The sequence below is a fragment of the Aquila chrysaetos genome, chromosome 2 (genome assembly GCF_900496995.4).
Source record: "Aquila chrysaetos chrysaetos chromosome 2, bAquChr1.4, whole genome shotgun sequence".
NCBI classification, from domain to species: domain Eukaryota; kingdom Metazoa; phylum Chordata; class Aves; order Accipitriformes; family Accipitridae; genus Aquila; species Aquila chrysaetos.
Window position 1 is genome coordinate 18,008,604 of NC_044005.1, and position 22,992 is coordinate 18,031,595.

Sequence of the window (22,992 nt, forward strand, 5' to 3'; positions counted from 1 at the left end):
TTTCCACTAGTAAGCTCTTACAAATACTACTTGGAACAGGTTCACAGCTGCTTTTGTCATCTTTTGGAATCCTGAAGTCTCAAACTTGCAGTCTTAAAAATATACGAACCACTCTAAAACATCAATAAATACCCATGTAATATTTGTCTGTTTTGTTTAACAAGCAGCAGCTAAAAGAAAAGTAAATGGAGCTCCCTTCTCCCCAAGTAAATAAAACTCTCCAGGACAACATATTTTACTTCAAAATTATACAGCAATTTTTTTTTCTTCTTTAGGTTCCAGAAACATGTCCATATATGGTCTACTTGTCAGGGACAATAAATAATGATGTAATAGAAAGGTCAACTTTGTGTCATTTAGCTACAGGATGCTTGATGAAGTGAAGTTCTTCAGATAATGCAACAAAGAAGAACTTCAGGATGGGTAAAAGTTTCTGCCGTGCATCTTCAAACAGGAAATCTGAGATTCAGAACAACTTATATTTTGGCTTGTATTCACTGATCATGGGGTGATCCAGAAATAAACTCCAGGCTTCAAAGCGAGAGTGTTTCAAAGCTGTCCTGCAGTTGATCGAAACACCCAGGCAAAGCAAGGAGATGAATACCAGCGAGGATTTTCTGAATTAAGACTTAATCAAGGAGATAACCTATTTCAACAGTATTGTTATCATTTTATTTCTGAACAAAAAGGTAATGCAAATATGCATGTTTTGAACTTATTTAGCATTTTCAATGTCAGTTTGCTATGTCTATGCAAATATTTATTCCTATAGCAGTTTCTAACCTAACACCCTAACACAGTCTTGGGAGTTTTGTGGTTTGCTTTTGGTTTTGGTTTTTTTTTTTTTTTTTTCAAATAAGACATAAAACACTCACTGGTGTTAAGCAGAACTGTAACTCTGTCATTTCCTCATTTTTCTTTTACTTGCAGGTGATGCTTATATCTTTGTCCCTAGAATAGCTTGCTCAGAAATAATTGTTGTAGTTACAACATGCTAAGGTACAATGTAGTGTGCAAGGCACAGTGTGAAAGAAAAGAATGACATCAGCAAATGATTTCTTTCATTTATAGATTTCCAGTTGGTATGACATGAAGCTAATATTGCACTGATTGCTGTGTGAATTAGTGCTTTCTGAGAAGAAATAAAAGCTTGCAGGTGTATGCATTTCCAGTAAAGAATTTGTGCAGAATCATGATTTGATGGCATCATAACATATGCCAGACTGATAGGTGACCTGTTTTGACAGCTGGTGGTGGACAAGGAGATTTGTTTGCTTGGAGGATTCCTTTGGGAAGCCTGGCTTTGCTCCTTCAGCACGGGGCTAGAACTTGAGCAGTTTGCATAAGCTGTCATTACAAAGTATGTTAGCCTGTTGCCGCAGCCGAACAGCATACGGTGTCGTTCTTCTGACGTCTCAGCTCTGGCAGATCTGATGGGCACTGAAATCTTTCTGTTTTTAAAAAACCACTTGCTTCCCAATAGTAGTTATCCAATATAGTATCCTTGGAGAACTGCAAAGATTTATCTGGAAACTGACCTAAAATACAGAAAAAATGTGAGTACTTTAAGTGCTGCAAATTGGTCTAGTTTCCATTGCCAGCAGAGGGTCTGGCCTGAAAGGTGCTGCAGTAAGAGCTAAAGTGGAGGCTTGGTTTAATGTTGAAGACTTCCAGCCATGTTTACCTTCACCCTGTGCGTGCTCCTGCTGCTTTCAGAAGTAAAGGCAAACACATGGAAAGGCAAACACGTATCTGCAGAAGCTAGGGCTCGATTGTTCCTTGCAAAAGGCAAAAGGAGCAAGCCACTTCGCTTCTCTCTCTTTTGCAGCCTCCAGAGACTTGTTTTTGTTTTTAGAAATGTGGTTTATTGCACCCTGAGCCATAAATACAGAGGTCCTGTATTGAGTTACAAGCTGACTGGGGTAAACTCAGTGCAAAGGCAGGCAAAGTCCCTGGCTCTGCTCCCTTAATGACCTTGTCACTCACCTGCCACCCTCCTCTGACAGCAGTAAGTAATTCTGCTAATTCTGCTGCCTGGGATCTATTGAAGGAGGACAGGCAGCCTTGCTAAGCTTTTCTTTAAGGAAGTGCTATCAATGGGGACCAGTTGTTTCAGATGCTAATGGTATTGAATAGCGCGGTTCTGCATGTTCAAAGCCAGCTGTAATCCTTGTTGTTTATTTATGTTGCATCAGGGATCAGAGGCCCATTCTCCCAAACACTGTATGTTGACAGAGCTTGTAGTCCAAATATAATAGCAACCTAATTGTGTTTGTCTGTGGCTTTTGCCATAATGTGAGTGGTTACTAGTAGTCACCCTGGTGAGTAGTAGCTTTGGTTTCAGAGATCTGCCAGGTACAGCTGCTCATTAACGTAGGGCAGAGCATCACAACCTGGCCCTGGCACAAGCATTTCATTTCTAACCTTACCTTCTGGCCGCTGGATGCAGCTAAGTAACCTCTGTATGGCACAGGCCTGATTTCTATATCTAAATAAACAAACTCTCACTGAAATCAGGATGGAAAAGTTAAGAATCAGGATCAGGCCCTATGGGGAAATGATGATAAATTTAGATCCAGAAGATCTTGTCAGACTGAGCTATTAAATGGCAGCACAGGCAGCATTACCCTAAGATCTGTTGCTGCCAAGAGAGATCACTAGTGAAGCCATTCAGACCTGAAGGCAAAGCGATTTCTAAGGAATAGTAAGGGCACTATACCCACAGCTTTAAAAATCAGGTTCTGCTCTTACAGTAGATGCAATGTTGTGTGCTACCTGCGTGTGAGGATGGGCTCTTGGGCTGCCAGAGAAATGCAGGGGACAGCCAAACATTAAAACCTCTCCCCAAAACCTGGAGTTACGATGAACAGTAAACCCAGCATTTAACTTAAAAATCTGATTCCAATACTTTAAACCTACAGTAAGCAGGCTTAGAGCAAGCAAATAGATTAAAGCTGCATTTAGAAAGATCATTTTGGCCAGATCTTACTTATCCAAACTGGTTCAAGCATTCCTAGTAGCAAAGATTGATTTTTTTTTCACACCTTCGTTACAGAAGGTGGAAAATATTTAGCTTATAACACATTAGTCTAGTGGGCTTTCATAAGGCCGTGGCTGGTAGTTCACCACTGGCCTCAGATGGGGTAACCTCAGCCCTGCTGTGCCAGCTGAGCCAGGGTAGGTCCGGGCGGCTGCAGCAGTGTCTGTTGATGCCACTGAGCTCAGCCACAGTGAAAGACGGTTAAACTGAGTAGGTGCCCTGTGCCTCTGCAGCTTCAAACAAAAGCATCTCCAGCTGGAAGGGGAGGGTGGTGGCTCTGCCCTGCTCCTCTCGGGGCCATTGCACAGGGAACCATAGGGAGGAGGCACTCATCGTGCCTCCTGCCAAACTCAGTCACACCACACAGGTCAGTCAGAGCAAGGGGAGACAGGCGATGGGATGCAAGAATGGCTTCAAGCCCAACTAGAACAGTCTCTGCAAGGGTTCAGGACAGCCAAGGCTGTCCCTGGCTGTCAGGATGGGCCCAAAAGCTCCGGCAGCCCCAGGATGTGACCCTCACACTGTCCTCAGGGCTGTGCCAGTTAGATGAGCAGAATTGAAAGCTTTCTCTATTTTGGGCCCTACGAAGTTTCTTCCTGCAGGATGAGTCAGTGGCAGGAGCTGCAGCCAACACTGTTGTTTCTGCGCTCGGTGGGACTCCTGTCAAAATATTTAGATTAGTGAGGATCACCAACATGCAGGGGAGGTTCTCCCTTTTCTCTGTGAGTGGGTGGGACCCAGTTAACCCATACAAAGCATAAGAGGGTGAAATAGGAGTGATCCGCAAACTAAAAATCTTCCTTTTCCGTCCCTGTACCTTAATGAAGTGTGAAACAAAAGAAGGAGGGAGGGGAAGATGTCCAGAAATGGCCTTTATACCTAGATTCATTGGGGATTTCGTGAGGCACCTAAATCAGTTAGCTCAAGTGCCAGAGTGTGGAGTCGCATTGGCAGTGGTCTCCTGTGCAGTCCTCAAAGCCCTGACTGCACACGAAAAGTCTCTGACACCCAGCTCAGAAGCACAGTGAGGCTGGACCCACTGCCTGCTCTGCCTCCTGTGCCATCAGGATGCCAGCGGTGGGGCTGGGGAGGATAAAGAGGAGGGATCCATGTCCCAGGCTCCACTAGTGCAGGTCGCCCTCAGAGAGGAGCAGTTCCATCTCCACTCTTGCCTCCTCTAAAGAGTCATTGTGCATCACCTCCATTAGGAGCTTACAATCAGATCCTGCCCTCTCCACTGACTGCTTAGTTTAGGTCTCTGAGTCACCGTCAGGGCCAGGTCCCTACATTTAGGCATTGCAGTGCTGGATGCTGCAGACGAGACCTCTGACTCCAGCCCGTGGATTTCACACATCGGCAGCACACCAGTTTACTAAGTGAGTACCTAGGCTGACGGGCTATGAAAGTGCTGCCCAGCATGCCAGGAGTTGAGCAAGCCAAGGAGCAGCAGAAGCTGCTGGGAAAACAAAGCTGTGTCATGGTTCTTGGCCAGCTACTGGCTGGAGTGCAGCCAAGGACAGGTGCTGGAGCGGCTGGGGCACGGGGTGGGCAGTGGCTCCATAGGGGAGCTGTCAGTGGTTTGATGCCTGGGCCTGGTTCCTTGGGACAGCGAGGGTCATAGCAGAGCTGAGGCACACCAGCTCTCACTGGAGAAGGTAACGAACAGCAGCTGTCAGAGATCTGGCTAAAAATAAAAAAAAAAAAAAAAAAGAAAAAAACAACAAAATGGGGTTGCATTATTTACAGCAACAGAAGGTTTTATTTTGGCAGTTTTCATGGCTGTAAAATACCTCCTTTGTTGTTAAGAGTCATGATGTCAGTCTGAAATCTGCTGGGCTTCCCTTTACCCTGAACTCTTCCCATTTCTTCTGGGGTGTGCTTGGAGCCTGAGGTGGCTGTTGATGTGGGAGATATCACTATTTCTGGAGTGAAAAGTTTAAATCCAAGATTTTAAGTTACTTATGGCTTGATTCAAGCTCTTCTTCAAACTGTGTTAGTTGTTGTTGGTTTGGTTTTTTTTTTAAATTATGGTTAAAGAAACAAACATGAGTGTCTTGACATGCGTAGCTATGGCTCTGGTGCCATTTGGGAGCTACCATTTCCTCCAGGTCAGGACCGCCTCTTGGCCGAGCACGCAGCAGCAAGGAGGGCTAGCGCAGGGCCATTTCCTGGCGTGAGGCTCATGGCGCGGTGGACCCCGGCGCCTCCGGCGCGGGTGCGAGTCCCTGGGAAGCCAGGCTGCCCCGGGCACTCGGTGAGCTGGGGGCAGAGCCCCAGCCTGCCGGAGAGAGCAGCTGCAGAGGGAGGGGGAGCTGAAGGCTCCCCTCCGTCAGCGGCGCCGGTGCGGTGGGAGGCAGGTCCCGAGCGGCGGGAGGGTGGCTGGCTCTGCCATCCCCGTGCGTGTGGCTCTGCCGGGTGGCCCGGTTCAGTAGGACCCGCGGCCGGGCAGGGCAGGGCTGCGCGGAGCTGGAGACCAGCCCTGCTGGGGCGTCGCTGGGACAGCGGCTGACAGCCCCAGGGTGGGGGCGGGCAGCTTTGTCGGCACCCCCACTGGTGCACTCAGCCAGCCCCTCACCTCTCTGCACCTGGGGGACATGCCTCTACAGTCCCCTTCTGCTGGCCCCCTGTCCTCCCCTGTCCTGTCCGTGTCCTCCTGGGCAGCTTGTACACGTTGCTGCTCCCTTATTTTACATAGTTCTCGCTCAGCGCTTATAAAGAGCAAACCTATTCCCCCTTGGCTGTCATCTTCTTAAAAGAGGCAAGCTTTTCCATCTCCTCCCATGAAATAAGCCCTTGGCTCTCGAACACTGGTGGCCAGAGTGCTCTCTGGCATCCGAATGAGGTCCTGCTAGAGCATTGTACCATTCGTGGCATTAGTACTTGCCTATCACTGCTGGAAATACCGCAGAATTTTGGATTGTCTTTGCCTTTTTTTGAGTCCACGCTGCGGTGATGGTTCACAGCCGTTCTGTGATTGTTGAGTGTGCGCTGATGTTTCCCCTTATCTCATTTCCCGCTCTCAACCACCAGTTTTTAGAAAAGAGTCTGACCATAAGTCTTAAAGCTCATGACCTTGAACTTTGTTCTGTGAAGAGCAAAGAATCAGAAGTGAAACTGAGCATTGTCATGTCGCCCTCCTAGCTGAGTGAAACAAAGAAAGTCACTTCAAAGAACAGCTTTGCATGTTGCTCGAGAAATCTCCAGAGAAGGTGGAAAAAATTACTCCACAAAGTCTCTTTACACTTTGTGGTGGAGAACCTGCGCTTGCAGAAAACCAGCAAACAGACAAGCCTCTTCCCTTAATTTTCTGCAATTAGAGCAAGAAATAAAACAAAAAAAAACCAACAAAAAGAGATGTCCATTGGCATTCTCCTAAATAAATTCATTTCAAAGCTGTATCTCTTTAATCTTATGGGGATTTCCTTTACCTATTTTTCTCTTGAGTGTGGTAACCAGAATAAATAGATAAAAACCTGCCTTGCTTGCAGCAGCTCTCTTCCCGTTTTTTAAACACCAGCTACATCAGTTACTTCTGTGTGATAGAAAGAAGATAGTTCATTAAGTTTACATGCAGATTTTAGCTGATAGTGTTCTCTCCCTGGTGAAGGATTTCTGAAGGGTTTTCTGGTCAGCCTAATCAAGAGGCAGAGCTGAACAAAAGCACAAGATAGTGGAGTTTCTTTCATTTTCCAGCTTTTGATGATCACAATTTCCTTTTACAGGAAAGCAACAACAACAAAAAAAAAAATGGCTACAACGGCAGCAAATACTCAAAGACAAACGATAGGCTGTGAGGAATACAGCCTGTACAGTAGCTTGAGTGAAGACGAGCTTATAAAGATGGCCATCCAGCAGAGCTTGGAAGAGGACCCCACGGGTCAGCCACCTGCCCAGAGCCACCAGAAGTCGATGGTGGCAGGTCCCGGTGAGGCGGCCACCCCCAGCCGTGCCAGCAGCCACAACCCACCCTACCACATCTACCCTTGGCAAAGGTGAGTGAGCACCTGCCTAAGCTGCGCCGTCCCAATGAACACCCTGCCTGGGAAGAGAAAAACACCTTCCCCTGTCAAAACACGTGCTTTCTAATTAGCTTTGCCGAGCGGCTGCTCTGCGAGTCTGTCATTAGTTTGAAAGCCAGAGTCTGCTATAAATCCAATGAGGTCAACAATTTACGCCCTCACAGCAAAATGAGAATTTGCTTTATGTTGTCTGTATCAAGCAACAAATAAAATAAGAAAAGGGGCACTGCTACAAGCTTTCCTGAGCAACAGAAGCCCTGCCGAAGCCAGTAGCTCCTTTCCCCCATGGGGGCACACTGTAGACCGAGCTTAGGTTTCACCAGAGAGGGAGCACAGCGTTCATTATGGGAAAACATAGGAGAGAGGCCAAAAATAGGTATGTAAAACAGTGTGAGCTGGCTACCTTTTAGATACTGCAGTCTTTAAAGGATGTAGTTATTTCAGATCAAAGTCTGACCTCAAGCACACCGCTGTCAGCCAAGAGCAGCTCCAGACACCGAAGCGTGGCGGCATCCCCCTCCCCGGCGATGCTGGGCTGTGGGTTACAGAGACCCACTCACAGTTTCAAACCCGGACATTGTTCTCCTTTCATTTTTAAAAGGCAGATTTCTCAAGGGGGGAGGGAAGAGCTTACAAAGTCACCCCAAACCCAAGGAAAAGTACTCTTTTAAACTAGCTTTTTTTTTAATAAGCTGGGAGTAGCTGAAGTTTTGTTCCTCCTTCTTTCTCATAACTCCACCATCCTCTGATGCCTCACTCATTACCACCGGTGATTGTTTGGTTTCCAAGGCTGGGAAACTGGGGAAAATTTGATGAGCAGTAAGCGTGTTTCATAGCTGCGGAATCAGGATGCCGTACAGCAGGCAGTCCTGCTCCCACCAAAGGTCGCGTCTTCTCGGTGTCATTACTGTGCACTTGTACTGTCAGCTCTGCCGCGGGGACATGATGCAGGGGAGAATAAGGGCTCCCCTGGCCGCTTGGTCCTGTCCTCCTCGGGGATCCTTTGACAGCTGCTATTTTGGCAAAAGGCAGCATCTGCAGCTCTGTGCATTAACCTGTCCTGCCTTTGCCTCAGCCCAGCAGCTTTTGACCTCCCACTGGAGGGAAACCTTTGCAGCTTGTAGCTCCAGATCTGTAGCATTGCTGAACTCTTCTGCCACCTGGGAGAGCCGAGCTGGAAACGGAGCCGGCACCCGGGGGCCCTGGGTCTTCCTCCACCCCCGCCGCCGACCTGCTTGCGTAGCACTTCGGCGGTGATGAATGTCGCCTCATCTCTCCTTGTGCCTGCTTCCTGTGCGGTGGTGGTAGGGTTAACCTCACTGTTGTCTTATATGGTCATTTGAATCCCCTGACGCTTCCTCAGAGGGCCAAAAATAATCTCGAGCCGAGCGAGCAGCTGAATACAGCGCAGAGCAAGCCGTGGCCATCTGCTTTTATTCAAAGCCCTGACCGGCAGGCTTCCTCGCTCCGTCTCTGTGGATGTGTGTCTCTGTTTCTGCCTCAACATGACCTGTTTCTCCTATTCGGAGTATTTCTCTTTATTTCATTCATGTCATCGCCACTCCAGATTGGCGGCCCAGCCGAGAGGCCGTGCTCAGCCATCCAGCTCGGGGGCAGCCTGGCAGGTCAGGCGAAGGTACGACGGCAGCCTGTTCAGCACATCCCAGTCCGTGTAAGTGCCTCCCTCTCCCTCTCCCGCTTTCCCCCGCGGTCAAAACAAGCCTTGCTACCCACTCTCCCCCGAGCCAGCTCTTCTGGGTGGCGATGGTGTCTGGTGGGGGGACATGGTGGTGTTCAACTGGAGGAGGTCTTGCTGATACCTGCACTGCACCCTTGCTGCCTTCCCGCTCTTACTTGTGACTTGCCAGCTGCCCCAGACCATGCCCAGGCTCTTGTGGGTGACCCACCTCAAACCTGCCTTGTTCTCTTCTCCCCCTTCATCCCTCTCCATCCCTCCAGTGCTCATGTCCTGGGGACTCTGGGTCATTTGGTAGCTCTGAGGCGACAAGGACAGCAGGGAAGGGATGCCTGCACTGTGGTTTATTTATACATGCTGGCTCCCTTATCAACACAGTAGATGAGGCAGGCAGATGCTGATAGTAACTGCATTGGTATTGAGTTCACGGTTCAATATTGGGGAAGAGTGGGGAAAACGAACATTGTATCGCAGTATATAAACAGGGTGAGAAAGTCCATTCCTTCAAAGTAAATATTTTATAAATGCTCCCAAGATGCTGTGCCTGTTACCAGCAATACCTGCACTGTCTTGCCACGCTGAGGAAGGCTGCTGGGGAGCCGTACCACATCTTACCTGCCCAAGGAGGAAACCAGCTTGACTGACTTTGATCCTCCTGGCCACGTTTTGCTGTCGGCAGAGACCGTAATTAAGCTTAGGTCAACACAGTCATGGATGAGGAAAGCAGACAGGCAAGGGGGTGGCCCAAGCCCTGCCCCAGTGCCTGTGCATAGTGGAAATGTCTGGACCGTGATGGGTTTATTACAGCCCTCTGCGGGGCAGAGTAGATGCATGTACCTGCCTTTACCTATCAGATGAAGAGAGGAAAAGTGCTGTAGGCAGCACTTCTCTCTGTCCTGCAGAAAACTCTTCCCTGCCTTTTTTATCTACCTAGTTCAAATCTACTTTGTTTTATCCACCTTACAAGTCCCTCCCTGCATGCATGGTTGCAGTGACTACCCCTCCACCACTCTTCTTCCTTTCATCCTTCACCCAGCTCTACAATCTCCCCCACCTCACCCTGCACCCTGCTTGATCCAGGCTCTGTCCCTGGCTCTCCACTGACATTGGACCCCCTGATATTGTGAAAACCTTTCTGCTGAAACATGAAGCCTCCCTCATTCCTGTCACCTGCCAGCTCCCCTTAGCCACACTGAAATCACATCCTCTCATTAAGTGCTCTGCACACGCTGCATGCCTCTCTGCTGCTCTGGGTGCAATGACTGGAGGACAGGCTTTTCTTCTGCATCACTTAGCTCAATAGAGTTCAGTCCACAAGAAGGTTGGGATAAGGCTGATAAGCTAGCCCTCCTCTGCTGCTAGGTGAGAGCAAAAAGGTGGCTGGGAAGCCACAGGAGAGCATGATGCGTGACTGTTTCATAGCCCAGGTCTCAGAGCCAGGCAGGGATGATAGTTGGCTTCACCTGGGGAGATGTTCTTCCTTCATGCTGCCTGCATCTCACCAGGCTGCCAGGAAAAGAAGGAGCTTCCTGAACCTTTCTGCGTTCCACTGAACCTCTTCTCCAGCGCTCAGAATTGACCCCCCATCTCATCTCATCTGCAATGAGTATTTATTGTATTGGCTACTGGCCTTTGAAATGCAGTAATTCTTTTGATTCGCCTATAAGGTTAAGATTTCATCAGATCTTCAGTCTTCCTCCATAGTTTTAATACTTGTTTTTTCTGTATCTGATGAAATCCAAGCAGCAGAATGTGTTGGTTTTTTATAACAGCCTACTACGAGCCAGGCAGAAAACAAGGATTTCACATGGAGATTCATTAAACTTTCTGTACTGATCTGGAATTTGCTTGGCTAAAGCATCTACAGCCTGGTCCAGCAAACCCCCTCATCTTACTCAGGAATCATTTAAGGTCAAGGAGCCCAACAGAAGTTCACTTCATTCAACATCTGAGGGCTTAAGCAGAATAGTAACTGATTCTTCACACATTTTTAACCCTACCACAGACCCAAGGTACCCTCTGCTTTCACTGAGGTCTCAGCTAATGTGATTCACCTTGCATTTGCTGTGTGCCAGCCCCATGCACAGACTCCTGCCGTGGCCCACCTGGCACGCAGTAACTCATTAAGCGCTGGTAACTCTATTGTGTGCCCAAATCCTGAGGTCAAAGTGAGCAGTCCTGCATGTGTAACATGAACCCTTGCACAGAACAACAGATGGCTTCAGCAGCCTTGTGCCAGAGGCTTTTAAAGACAAAGATTCCCGACCTCCTCCTCCTCCTCCTCTTCCAGCCAAACATGCCAATTGTTACTGTTAACTGACTTCAACAAAAAGCTCAATTTCAAATGCCTATCTAAAAATCTATTATCTATACAAAACTAGCAATTTTAGGTTTAGTCCCCAAGGTACTCTAAATAGTATGGAGATACAGCAGTGTCCCTAGGACCTCAGTCCAGCAGTTATCAGAAGATCAGTCGATTCCTCCTGGGTGGGCTTTGGCCAGGCAGGCAGCTGCCTGCTCTAGCTGTTATCTCCTCAGGCAAAATGCCTGGCTTTGTCCCCCATATCTCCACCCATTCAAGTGTTGCTATTTTTATGACTCTGCTGTCTTGAGATCGCTGCTTCTAGCTATAGAGAAGGAGCAAGTGGCACTAAGTACTTTTTCACCTGTGAAATGGTGTCTTTTCCCATTCCTTGGCACAGGTGTTGTGTTTACCTGTTCCTCTCCAGGCCCTGAGTTTATCATCAGAGAAGCAGCTTGGTGACTTTTCTTTCAGTGCTAATATCAGTGTTTATGGCACAGATTGGGTACCTCCGGGCAAGCTGAAATTAATAATGCTTGTGTGGGTTCCAGGCTGTTGGACTGTCCAGCCCCTGCCAGGCAAGGAAATCCAGCGCTGCTCCTGTAACTTGCACTAAATGCAGAGGTTGTACCAACGATCTGCTTTTTGAGGATTCCTGTGCTGAGCTGCCCATGTTTTTCTGTCTCTGATCTCACTCTGTTGTGGCATTTTCGACTTTCTGTCATAACCAGAGTTTCTGGTTGTTCCTATTGTCACTGCCCTGCGTGACCTTCATCACACGTTTTATTCCTACCCTGGTGATGCTAATAGTCTCTCTGAGACACGCACCTTTCTCCCCAGTCTGTCCGCCTTCAAGGCTGCAAGATTTTCTCTTCAGAGTTAGTTCAAACCACAAAGTCTCCTGTTTTCAACATCCTCTTGTTCTCTGTCTCTGAAAATACAGCCCACGTTCATTTTTTGCAAGTCCCCGTTAGAACTGGAAAAATGCTTCTGCCTTTGCGGTGTTTGCTGTCCTGGAGCTTAGCCATTTTGGTGCCTCAGAATAAGGAAGCAGTGACTGCCTTCTCTCAGCACAGCTCAGCAGGAGCACGAACAGATGCTAGCGCTGGAGTGCACAGCACACCACCATCCACAGAGCCGCCGTCCGTCTCGGGCAAGGATCCTGCCTGCATCGGCTGCGGGGTACCAGCTCCCAGCTTCTGCCGCGCTGTCGGCAGTCTCCGCCGGGGTGGCAGGAGGCAGGCAGGCCCTGCTGCGGGCACTGCTCATCGGCGGTACGCTGACCGTCGGGCAGCACCGTGACTCCTGCCGTGCGGGGAGTCCCACAGCAGCTCTCGCTGTTGCTCTGCAGGAGGACTGGTGTGCCCGGGTCGGCCCTGCTCTGCCGTTGCTCTCACAGAGCTTGGAGAAATGGGTTGCTGTCTGGACTGGGCAGAATGCATGCCTGGCAAAGGGAAGGCTTGTCAGACCAGGTCTCGCTTGTAGGCTGCTCGTCGTGTCTCACTTGCGGGTGGCATGGAGCACACTTTGTGCTTTTTGTAGATTTTCATGGCAAGCCTCTTCTTGAAAGCTTCAGAATTAGGTAGCACCAAAAAAAAGTGACTTTCGTGTTATTTTTGTTTTCTCTGGTAAACACTGAAATGCTACTTTAACACTTCTCAGTGATTCTACACATTTCAATGACTTTCTACTCCAAAGAGGCTTTAAAATATTCTCTCCCTCCCTCCCTACTATTTTTTCATTCCTTTTGCTCCTTGAGCCTACAAATTATTTGGCCCTGTGGAGCCTGACAGTGGTTTGCTGGGTTCAAATGAATCAGAACACAAACCACTTCACAGCTTGGCACCAGGTCCTGGTTGTGGTTCCAGAGGCCCCCGACTGTTGCAGTTACTTGGGGAACTGCTCACTTGGCCAAGAGGTTTGCAAGAGTGGACTTGTCAGCAGAGCTAATGGGTCTGCTCCCAAGCAGGCTTCTAAAGACCAGATTTTCAGAAGTGTCTAGCACCTAATATGTCTTACTGGGACACCAAAGACACCTTTTTGAAGGTCTATAATGTCTGAAGTGGTTATCATTTCTGAAAATTTGAGTACTTAATGCTGAAGTAACAGCTGGGGATCTCTGGGGCATCGTCATGAAAGGCAGCTCAGAATTTCATTTGGGTGGGTGGATTTTTTTTTTTAATCCTCCTTGGCTGAAGAAAGGAGAGCTCAGACCAATACCCTAATGTTCACACGGTCTAAACAGAGTTCTCCCTTCTTCATAACTGGGCCAGCTAACTTCTGAAAACAGGCTTGTGTAAAAGAAATAGGAAGTGTCTTTAAAATACAAGAATAAGATTTATTGAGAATTTCTGCTTTAGGGCTAAGCCACCTGCAAATCAAATTTAAAATTTTCTTCAGGGATGAACAGGGGCAATTCTTTTCAAAGCTGATCTTATTTAAGAGATGTCATATGGAAACATCTTGCTACATGATACAGCAAATGGCAGGGTAATGTAATTATCACAAACATGGACACTCAGAGCAGTGTACAGAGCAAGGGTAGAGCTAGTCTCCCCCAACTCCAGATATCTAAAATATAAGTGTTTATGTCAGAGATTAGTCACACCTACACTTTCCTTACACTCCAAGGAGAGAGCTCAGCACCTCCAGACAATGATTCTTCTGATCTGTTGTGAATGGCCAAATTAGAGAAGACAAATTTTACCTCTACAAGCCCTGTAGCAAGACATGTTAGGGCCACAAATACTTCTTATATACGTTGTAGGGGTTCACTATTTTGACCAAATGAGAGAGTGATGTTGCTGCAAAAGCTTCTCAGTAATGAAGGAAGCAGTAATCAAGTTTTAATCTTGTTTTGAAGAGAGCTTGACCCTGTAGTGGCAGCAATCAAGGATGGAGATGAAAAAGCAGTATGCAACATGATGAAATCAGGAAAAGACCTTTCTGAACCTAATAAGGATGGCTGGATACCCCTCCACGAAGCTGCGTACTATGGCCAAGTGGGTTGCCTGAGTCTGTTGCAAAAAGGTCAGTGAAGTTAAAACTAACTAATTACAGAAGGGAGAAGAATAATATGAATAAACTAAAAAGCAGAATTAGCAGCAGCCCAATCCTGGTCTGGGACTGTGTGTGAACCTTTTTTCCAACCTCTGAGTGTAGGTTAATTTCACCTTCTTTTTGAGAACAGCTTTCCAGACTGAGGCCTCTAAAAGTTAGGATCTTCAGGAGAAAGTGCTACCTGGATAGATCTTGCCAAGCCCTGGATTTCTCACAGTAAAGCCTTGTAGCTGAGCTCTCGGCTGTTGTGAGCTGCTCGGCTGCCACAGCTGACAGCAATTACCCCACTTCCCACTAGCTGGAGATCCAGCCCAGCACCTCTTTGCTGGTGCCTGAAGGTGGTTAACTGCTGTAGTTTGTTTTCAGACGGCTACTGAAGAGCAGTTACTCAACAACTTTCTGCATCACTAGCGGCCATAGCTGAATGTTTTAATCTAAGCCAGTGAGTGATTTAGATCCTTAATCTGAGTTATAGTAACTTTATAGTACTTTGCTCATGGAAAAAGAAAAGAAAAGAAATAAACAACAAAAACTTACTTAAAACTCCCAAGATTTTAAAAGGTGATGATGCTGCAGATACTTGTGCGCTACACGTCATAATGACTTTGGGCTTGCCGTTTCTTCACAGCGTACCCCGGCACAATCGACCAGCGCACCCTCAATGAGGAGACGGCTCTCTACCTGGCCACCAGCCGGGGCAACCTGGACTGCCTGCTCACCCTGCTGCAGGCTGGGGCTGAGCCTGACATCTCCAACAAGGCCAGAGAAACGCCGCTCTACAAAGGTGAGTGGCTGCTTTTCCAGGGGTGCTGAGCTCTTCTGGCACCACCAAGGCAGCGCAGCAGGATCGCTTGTGATGCGGGCCTGAAACTCAGCAGTTGGCTCTCATTTTCTACCTCCCTCCAGTAGTTCTCTGTCTCCTCTGCCTGACCTGCCGTGCCACGGCCTCTCTTCTCATCCACATCAGAGTCAGGATTAGTGGCTGCCCTGCAGGGTGCAGGCTGCGATGCAGTGCTGAGGGTGGGGTGCGTGATGCCTAGTGGGGCCCTTAGCACAGGGTGTCTGCACAATGTCCCAAACTTACGGAAATCTGGATAGGACAGGAATATGTGTGCTTTTCTAAACAGTAGGACCTAAGTAGGACCTGTTAGATGTGGAAGTACCATAACTGTAGACATGCCAGTGATTCATATACTGTCTGGGCCAGGCCAGGCTATGGGCCTGTGTGCTATGGGAGATGCATAAAGTTATAACCAATTCAGTGAGGTAGGTAAAGTGTTTAACATGGACATACTACGTTGCTGCTGGTCACAGAGAACACTTTCTTTGGCAGAACAGCATTATGCCCATGAAAGATTCAGAGAAGGAGATGATCTCTCAAACCTTCATCTCCATCCCCCTTTGACTGACTGCTCCTGCCATGACTATTTTTAGCACTCTAAAACATTAAAAAGCGCATATTACTGGCTAAAACAGTAATCTTGCCTCCAAGTTTTAAAATACTTTCATTTTACAATTCTGGCTTATAGTCTGCTAAAGGAAAGCTGTTCAACTGTGCATTAAACACACAGTAGTGGTGGTACTAGTAGTGCTCTTAGTAATAATAATAACAACAACAATATGAAAGCACACTTTAGCCAGAGAAAAACTGTTATTAAGAATGTTCTAGTCTTGATGCAAAATCTTCTGGTCTATCCTCCAACAAAAAAAGACTGAAAAAATTATCGTAACAAATCCGTTATCCCTAGTATGTAAGCAAATTAAACTCTATGCATGCTATGCATAGGTAATTAAGGAAGTGTCTAATCACATAGTTGCTTTCAGTACACGTGAGTGACCCCTGTGTGTGGGAGAGGAAGCCATGGAGATATTCCAAGGGAAGAATCAAAACCAAAAGGCGGAACCTCTGTGAAAAAAAGACACTATTATTTCAAAGAAAAAAAACAATTGCTGTGGAATGTGCTGGCCTTTCTTTCTGTACATTGTATAACCAATGCTAATTGGGGTTGGTAAATGTAAATATTGTAGGTACCTTTGTTTTGGTGTCCCACTGTAAAGGTGTGTAAGAAGCATCATGATTTGGGATTCAAAAAGCAATGGGACAAATTGGTAGAGTAAAAATCAACAAAATACTATTAATTATCAAGAAAATATCTTTATCTCAGGATGGTCCTGAACTATAAATTGTTGCAGGCTGAGAAAGTGCTACTGACTCACACCATTGTTGTTTTCTAAGGATCTTTTTCTGGCCACTGGCAGTTTGAGCTTTTTTATTTTCTTGTCTATAGAGAGCTTTATCTGCAGTCCAGGGCAGTAAGATACAGAGCCAGTTTGCACAGAAGTTGGAAAGAAAGTGTTCAGGTCACGTGATTTCTGTAACATGTTTGTTGTTCATAAATTATCTCCCGCACCTTGTCATCTCCCTGTGTCAGTGTGGTGTCCAGTTGGCACAATGTGCTGGGCTGGATTCCCTTCCGTACCAGGCTTTGCACAAGTCCTGCACAGGACACTTAGCCTCCTCCAGGCCCCCGTTGAAGACTGGCTTCACTGCCACATTCTTTACAAACCCCAGACGGTGTCATTTGGCAACAGCCTTGGCCCTCGTATTGACTTAGATGGATCTTTGGTCTTACTCACTGTGGCCTAGTTGTATTATATTGCCTTATGCTACATGAAATGGATACCACAACACTCAGGATCTTTTCAAAAGCATGTCCTAATCACTTCTTTTTTTTCCAAAACAGCTTGTGAGCGCAAGAATGCAGAGGCTGCGAGACTCTTGGTACAGTACAATGCTGATACCAACCATCGTTGCAATCGAGGATGGACTGCTCTCCATGAGGCTGTCTCCCGAAATGACCTGGAGATTATTGATATCCTTGTGAAAGGGGGTGCCAAGATAGAGTCTGCAAACGCCTATGGGATCACTTCTTTATTTGTGGCAGCTGAGAGTGGGCAGTTGGAAGCTTTGCGATACCTCGCCAAATGTGGTGAGTACAGTTGTGCCGTTACGTGCCTTTACTCATTTAATTCTTAATATTTCAAAGTTCCCATTAATTCTCCCTGGCTCAGTTTTTCTGTCTCTGGAGACAAGGCCTAGCCTGCAGAGGTGCTGAAACCCTGTTTCTCCAGATGTCTGAATTGTGTAGGGTCTTTCAGAGAGCATGGTCTAGACACATGCGCTTCTTCAGCATTCATTCATGGTCGCCTACTTTGGGAAGTAATATAGTGCGCTTTAATTGCATTGCCTGACAGCTTCCAAAACCCATATTGCTGCACACATGTAGCCTAATCAGTCATAAAAGACAACTGTAGGTGGTAATAGATGGCAGAAGTTGAATATTAGCCAACCCCATCTGCTCATGAACATGTGCAGTGATGGGCAAGGTTAGCTCTCCTCTACTAGTGAATCCTGCTGAAAATAGATAAAGTACCATTGTATAGTCAATGGGTTTACACCAAGGGGAAGCAGACTCGGTCTCCCCACATGTATATGTTCAAACATATAAACAGAGTAAATTTGATTCTAGTTTACACTAAACCTACCTTTTACTGCTCTGCTTATATAAAACAGCTTTACAATAAGCACAACATAGTTTACTACTATTCTGAGGCATATTTTATTTTCACTGTGGGCTAATATCTTCAATGTAGGTAAGAGCTGGGTCCTGCACTTGTGAAACAAGAGCTAAACAGTGATGAAGATAAGAAAAACTTCTGAAGCAGTTAGTATGGCTAAGAAAGATATGAGAGTTGGGGAACAAAGATGTGTTCGGCTGTCCAGCTAGCATTGTCAAGTCAGTTTTATATGACCAGTTAGTCCATGATAGTGCCTACAATTTTAGAAACTAAGCCAGAATGTGATTTGTGTTTCAACTTAAATAGATATTAGGATTTCCTTAAGGTTTAATTTTGAGAAAAATACACAGGAGAAAATCCAATAAAACTGTCCAGTTGTTTCAAGCCCTGAAAAGCTCCTCTGAGAGTCCCAGGAATGATATCACTGCATTGTTTATGATGAGCAATGCTCATCATAAAAAGGGTTTCTTTCTCATTTCTTTTTCATTAGGAACATAGTCCTGTGTTATGTTTTGTCACTGCAATTATCCTGATGTTTCCAGCTACAACATCTTCAAAAGGCCAAACACAACACAGATGTTTCAGTTTGGGGTGAGAGCACAGGGAAATATTCTCTTTGGCAGGGAGTTTTCATGATCAAACGGGAGACTGATTGGCTTCTTTATTGGAGTTTAGAAGCAAAACCCCAGTGAATTGTCATTCCCATTTAGAATACACATAGAGCAGCCTTCGTGAGGACAGCATGGCACAGTACATTACAGTTGAAACCCAGGCTTTCAGGCCTTAAATATCTAGCACAGAAAAAGCAAGATTCCAAATTGTTTGTGGCCAAAAAGTATGAGGTCTTGGTTTATTCTTCCATGTTGTTTATTAAGCTAAACTACACTAGAGCTCAAGAAAAATGCCCCAAATAATCTAGTAGCCTATTAATAATATTTATCTTTTTGGGGGGTAAAACTTACCACGTGGAGCTTAACTTGAACCCTCATGAAGTGAAGAGATATGGCTTCAGGTGCTGAGTTTTGAAATGAAATATTCATTGACTAAGGCATGCCCAAATAAAAGCTGATTAGAATTGTTGCTTGGTACCATGCAGATGTCATGTTATAGAGTCCTATTTTAGCCTGGATATGTACTAAAATTAAAGTATAAATAGTATAAATGTACTTATAGTGTGAATATATAGAGTATAAATAATATGTATAAATGTAAACATATATCATAAATACATAACCATAGAATTTTGAAGAGCACCTATTGAGATCATCTAGTCCAAACTCCTGCTCAGGAATAGTGTATATACATAGTGTAAACACATAAATACTAATGGAATTATTGTGTCTAAAGAAAAGGCCATGCTATATATAGAGCCACACATTTTAAAGTTTTTTGCCTTTGAGCTACAGCTGAATGGAGCCTGGATTCGTGATTGGGAGCTAATGGTTGCCACCCACATTAAACTCTCCCTCATAAAATTCACATCATATTAAAAGCCAGTGGAAATCTATGATATAACTGGATATAACTGATATGACTATTTGACCTCTGTGACCTCATTCACATTCCCATCCAGCACATTTTGTAGCTCCGGTGTCATGGAGATGTACATGTTCATTCAAAGTATGTTCCTTCCATCTGATTTTAACCTTCTGGTGCTACAAAGATTTTCTTCCTTCCTAGGTGCTGATATAAATACTCAAGCCAGTGATAAGGCCTCTGCTCTTTATGAAGCCTGTAAGAATGGACATGTACCTATTGTGGAGTTTCTTTTGTCCCAAGGAGCAGATGCTAACAAGGCCAATAAGGATGGCCTGTTACCTCTTCACATAGCAGCCAAAAAAGGGATATGCGAGTAAGTTTTAGTTAATTTCATAGTTTCATCTTTTAGACAAGAATCCAAAGTCCTTATGAAAAGGAGAATGTAATGTCCCAGATCTAATTCTGAGCACTGTGATCAAGGGAGCTGCCAGCTGAGAACTGGGCTTTCCACTTGCAGAGCTCGGGTTGGAAATTCTGAACTGAAGAGTGTGTTTGCGGGTTGGGATGTGATGGGATGGGGTGAGCAGGAATGTAGGGTGCAAGATTCCTTTAGCTTTGCTAAAATATCACCTATTACAGCTAAATAACCTCATGTATCTTGGAAGCAGATTGAACTGAGCTCCACAAAACATGCTTGAGATGGAATAAAAAAGCGTGTGTGTGTGTGTTGGTGGGGGGGGGCTTAGTCCCCAATAGCTATTGCAGCCTACTTTGCAATCATTTTCCTACATGAGCCCATTGTAATTCTTTTGCACAAGCAGAACATGCTGCATTCATCTCTGGTGTGTTCAGGTTTTATTAACAATAATTCAGATGCTGACAGCGGGAAGTGGTTAAGTGAATCTCTAGGGCATTAGTGAGATTGTTGCTAGAATATGGTGTCCAGTTCTGGTATCCTCCCTTTCAGAAACCTTTCAGGAAATTGGAAAGGCTTCAGAAAAGAAGTACAAGAATTACTCAAGGTCTGGAAAATATACTTTATTAGTGAGTGATTAAATGACTCTTAAATGTAACAGACATATGCATAAAAAGATCCAGTGGTTTGTTTCTGAAATGAAATGTGTTTGGGATAGAGCTGAGCACATTCTTTAAACAGTGAGAAAAGTAACTAATGAAAAAAATAATCAGGAATTGGGTAGATTTAACAGTGCTCTGAAGTAGAGGTGTTTATAGGAGGGGGAGAAACGCTGCAGCCTGTGATAAAGGATATCAATTTAGAGATGCTGTCTAGGGATGGGATTGTTGCACTGTCGTATAGTGTTTACCTAGCTCTTTCAAGACCTGGGACATTGCAGCAAGCTTCTGAGCCTGAACTCCTTAGCATTTATTTCTGATCCTAGGGCAAGTTTTATATCCTGCCTTTAACCCCTTGCTGCTGGAAGGGTGAATGGCCCACAGCTATTTTTGCAAAACACAGTCACACCTTGCAGTGACAGACCCTTTTGTTGACCGTAATGAACTCTTCTGACTGTCACAGTTTCTAACAAAATCCCTTCCAGCAATAGTCAAAGGAGAGAGTATATCCAACTGCAAAGACTGTTTCTGGATAGTAAAGCTATATCTTTACAGATAACTGCTAGAGCAGATTCTTATATATTTCACAGTGTCTGAGGAATGAAAACTTGACAGCACTACACCTTTCCATAGCATCTTTTATCCTAGTGTTTAGGTCTGCTTGGGAATCCCAATTAAGCTTCTCAAACCACTTTGATAGACCTGAGGATATTAATTTTCTGTAGCTGGAGTAGCCCTGCTTCTTTGTGCAAGCTGTGTGCTCTAGAGGACAGCCCAGTGTGAGTTTATGTAATGGGCTTATAAGCTTATGGCAAGTACATGAATACCCCACATAGACTAATGCAGGCACGATTCAAAATTTTCTCTGGGGTTTGAATTACAAAGATATTTTCTTGAAAACAAACACATTTAATGAGAAATGTGCCAGAGACAGAACCCAGCTCCAGTTGCTCACTTTCAGAAAAGTTTGTCTGAAAGCAGAGTAAGTTGATCTGAGTCCAATTTGCATACAGAGTCTGAACCAGCTCTCTGAATCTTTTCCTCCCCTCAATAGTTCCACACCCCAACCTGAACAGAAATTTACATGGAAACTCTGCAGTCCATCCCCATGTTACGAAAGAAAGGGCCTGATTCAGATCTCACATCTATTATTCCCAACACCCAGCAGCATTCAGACCAGAATTCAGTCCAAACTCTGAGTTGCTTCACTTGTAAAAGACTGAGCACAAATTTTGTCCACAACTGCTGCAAACTAGGTGCAAAAGAAAGAAAAAAGAAAAAGATCTTATCTTATAAATATTTATGTAAATGACAAAGCTTTAGCCCAATTGGCTGATCATTCTTATTCCTTTTGGTATTCAGTAAAATAACACCCTTCACGGTGACCTCTCTTTGTATTCCTGCAGATTTAATACGTAATTCTGCAGGAATTCCACGCTTCAACTTTTTGCCAGAGCACGAAGGCTCCCTACCATCAAAAAGCCAAGAATGTGGTCCCAAGGCTCAACTGTCAACTCTTGTTGCTTGGTGTTTGTTTATTTTAAATGACACCTTGTCAATACTGACCTGAAATTCATAAGGGTCATCTCATCAGCTGTAAGACAATTGCAAGCAGTCATTTAACTCCTTCCCCCTCGGAACTGAGATGCTGAGAAGGGAAGACTTTGTGTAGTGTGGGCAGATTTATTAAGTAAATACAAGTCATTAAACTCTTGGCACACTCATACTAAGGATGCTCTGCCTCCTTCTCCATATAATTTCTAACAAATAGAAATCACAGAAGCAAGTGCCAGGGATAAGGGGAAACTCGGCAATATTTCCAAACTGTATGTGAAGCTCAGCCCTTTGACAGACGCGTGATGTGGTCTGGCTTGTCTGGTCCTGGCTGCCTTCACTTGAGCTGCCTTCTCCCTCTAGACAGACAGGAAAGACTGCAGATGTGGAGCCACCATATTACTGAACCAACCCACTTTGGAGGATGAGGAAGAGAGACAAGTTCAAGCTACAAAATTAAACTCTGATACAAATTTGGTGCTTCCTGCTTTTCCTCCCCAAATAAATCTGGGGTACAGGGAGTGTACTGAGGTCTGGGACACTGCAGCATTTCGATGCAGAGCCTCAGTGTGGCACCCCTGTGGTGAGGTTCAGGTCCCCGTCGCAGACAGAAATGATGCAGTGCCTCTTTAACTCAGATGTGAAGAGCTGGCTGAAGCACATATGCTGGAAGAAAGAACAAAACAGACCCTTAAATCTTCAAAACAGTTGATCATGGGATGACTAATGCTGGTACTTGGCATGGTGTCCTTGCAATGCTCTGTGCCCTTTTTGTTATTATGGCTCTTACAGAACATTTGTTAATGGTGAGAAGTTGCCAGCTCACCAGCACCCAAACCTCCTGCTCCCTGGTGAGCGTCACAGTGCTGGAAGATTAGTGAGGCTGCTTGGAGAAAAAAAAAAAAAAAAGCGTTTAATTTCCCAAGATATTTACATAATTTAAAAAGCCTTTTTGTTTAAATATGAGATGTAGAAGTAACTTGGAGACACCAACAGTCCATCATGTAAATAGGAACATAATCCTGTAAAGTGTTATGCATCTTCAACTCTTATTTCAGCTCCTAGGAGCGTTGGAGGCTCAGTCTTTCACAGGATCATTCAGTGCATCACAGACAAAGGTTTTCCTGAGACTAAAGCTAATATTTGGCTTAGTTCATTATGTAAATACATGTTTGAGGGCCCAGTGTTG

The 22,992-nt window shown here is 45.4% G+C and overlaps 1 protein-coding gene across 2 annotated transcripts in view; it reads left to right on the plus strand.

Moving 5' to 3' along the window:
- Positions 1-543: 543 nt before the first annotated feature.
- ASB2 (ankyrin repeat and SOCS box containing 2) overlaps positions 544-22,992 on the plus strand; it is a 35,150-nt gene continuing 12,701 nt past the window's right edge. Inside the window, exons 1-7 of one of the 2 annotated variants that reach the window (XM_030004867.2) lie at positions 544-689; positions 6,763-7,032; positions 8,627-8,731; positions 13,921-14,087; positions 14,746-14,901; positions 16,862-17,107; positions 19,377-19,548. In XM_030004867.2, coding sequence (XP_029860727.1) covers positions 6,788-7,032; positions 8,627-8,731; positions 13,921-14,087; positions 14,746-14,901; positions 16,862-17,107; positions 19,377-19,548 — 1,091 coding nt within the window. In that variant the 5' untranslated portion in view covers positions 544-689; positions 6,763-6,787. The remainder of the gene's footprint in view (positions 690-6,762; positions 7,033-8,626; positions 8,732-13,920; positions 14,088-14,745; positions 14,902-16,861; positions 17,108-19,376; positions 19,549-22,992) is intronic. The other variant, XM_030004877.2, reaches the window with a different exon arrangement.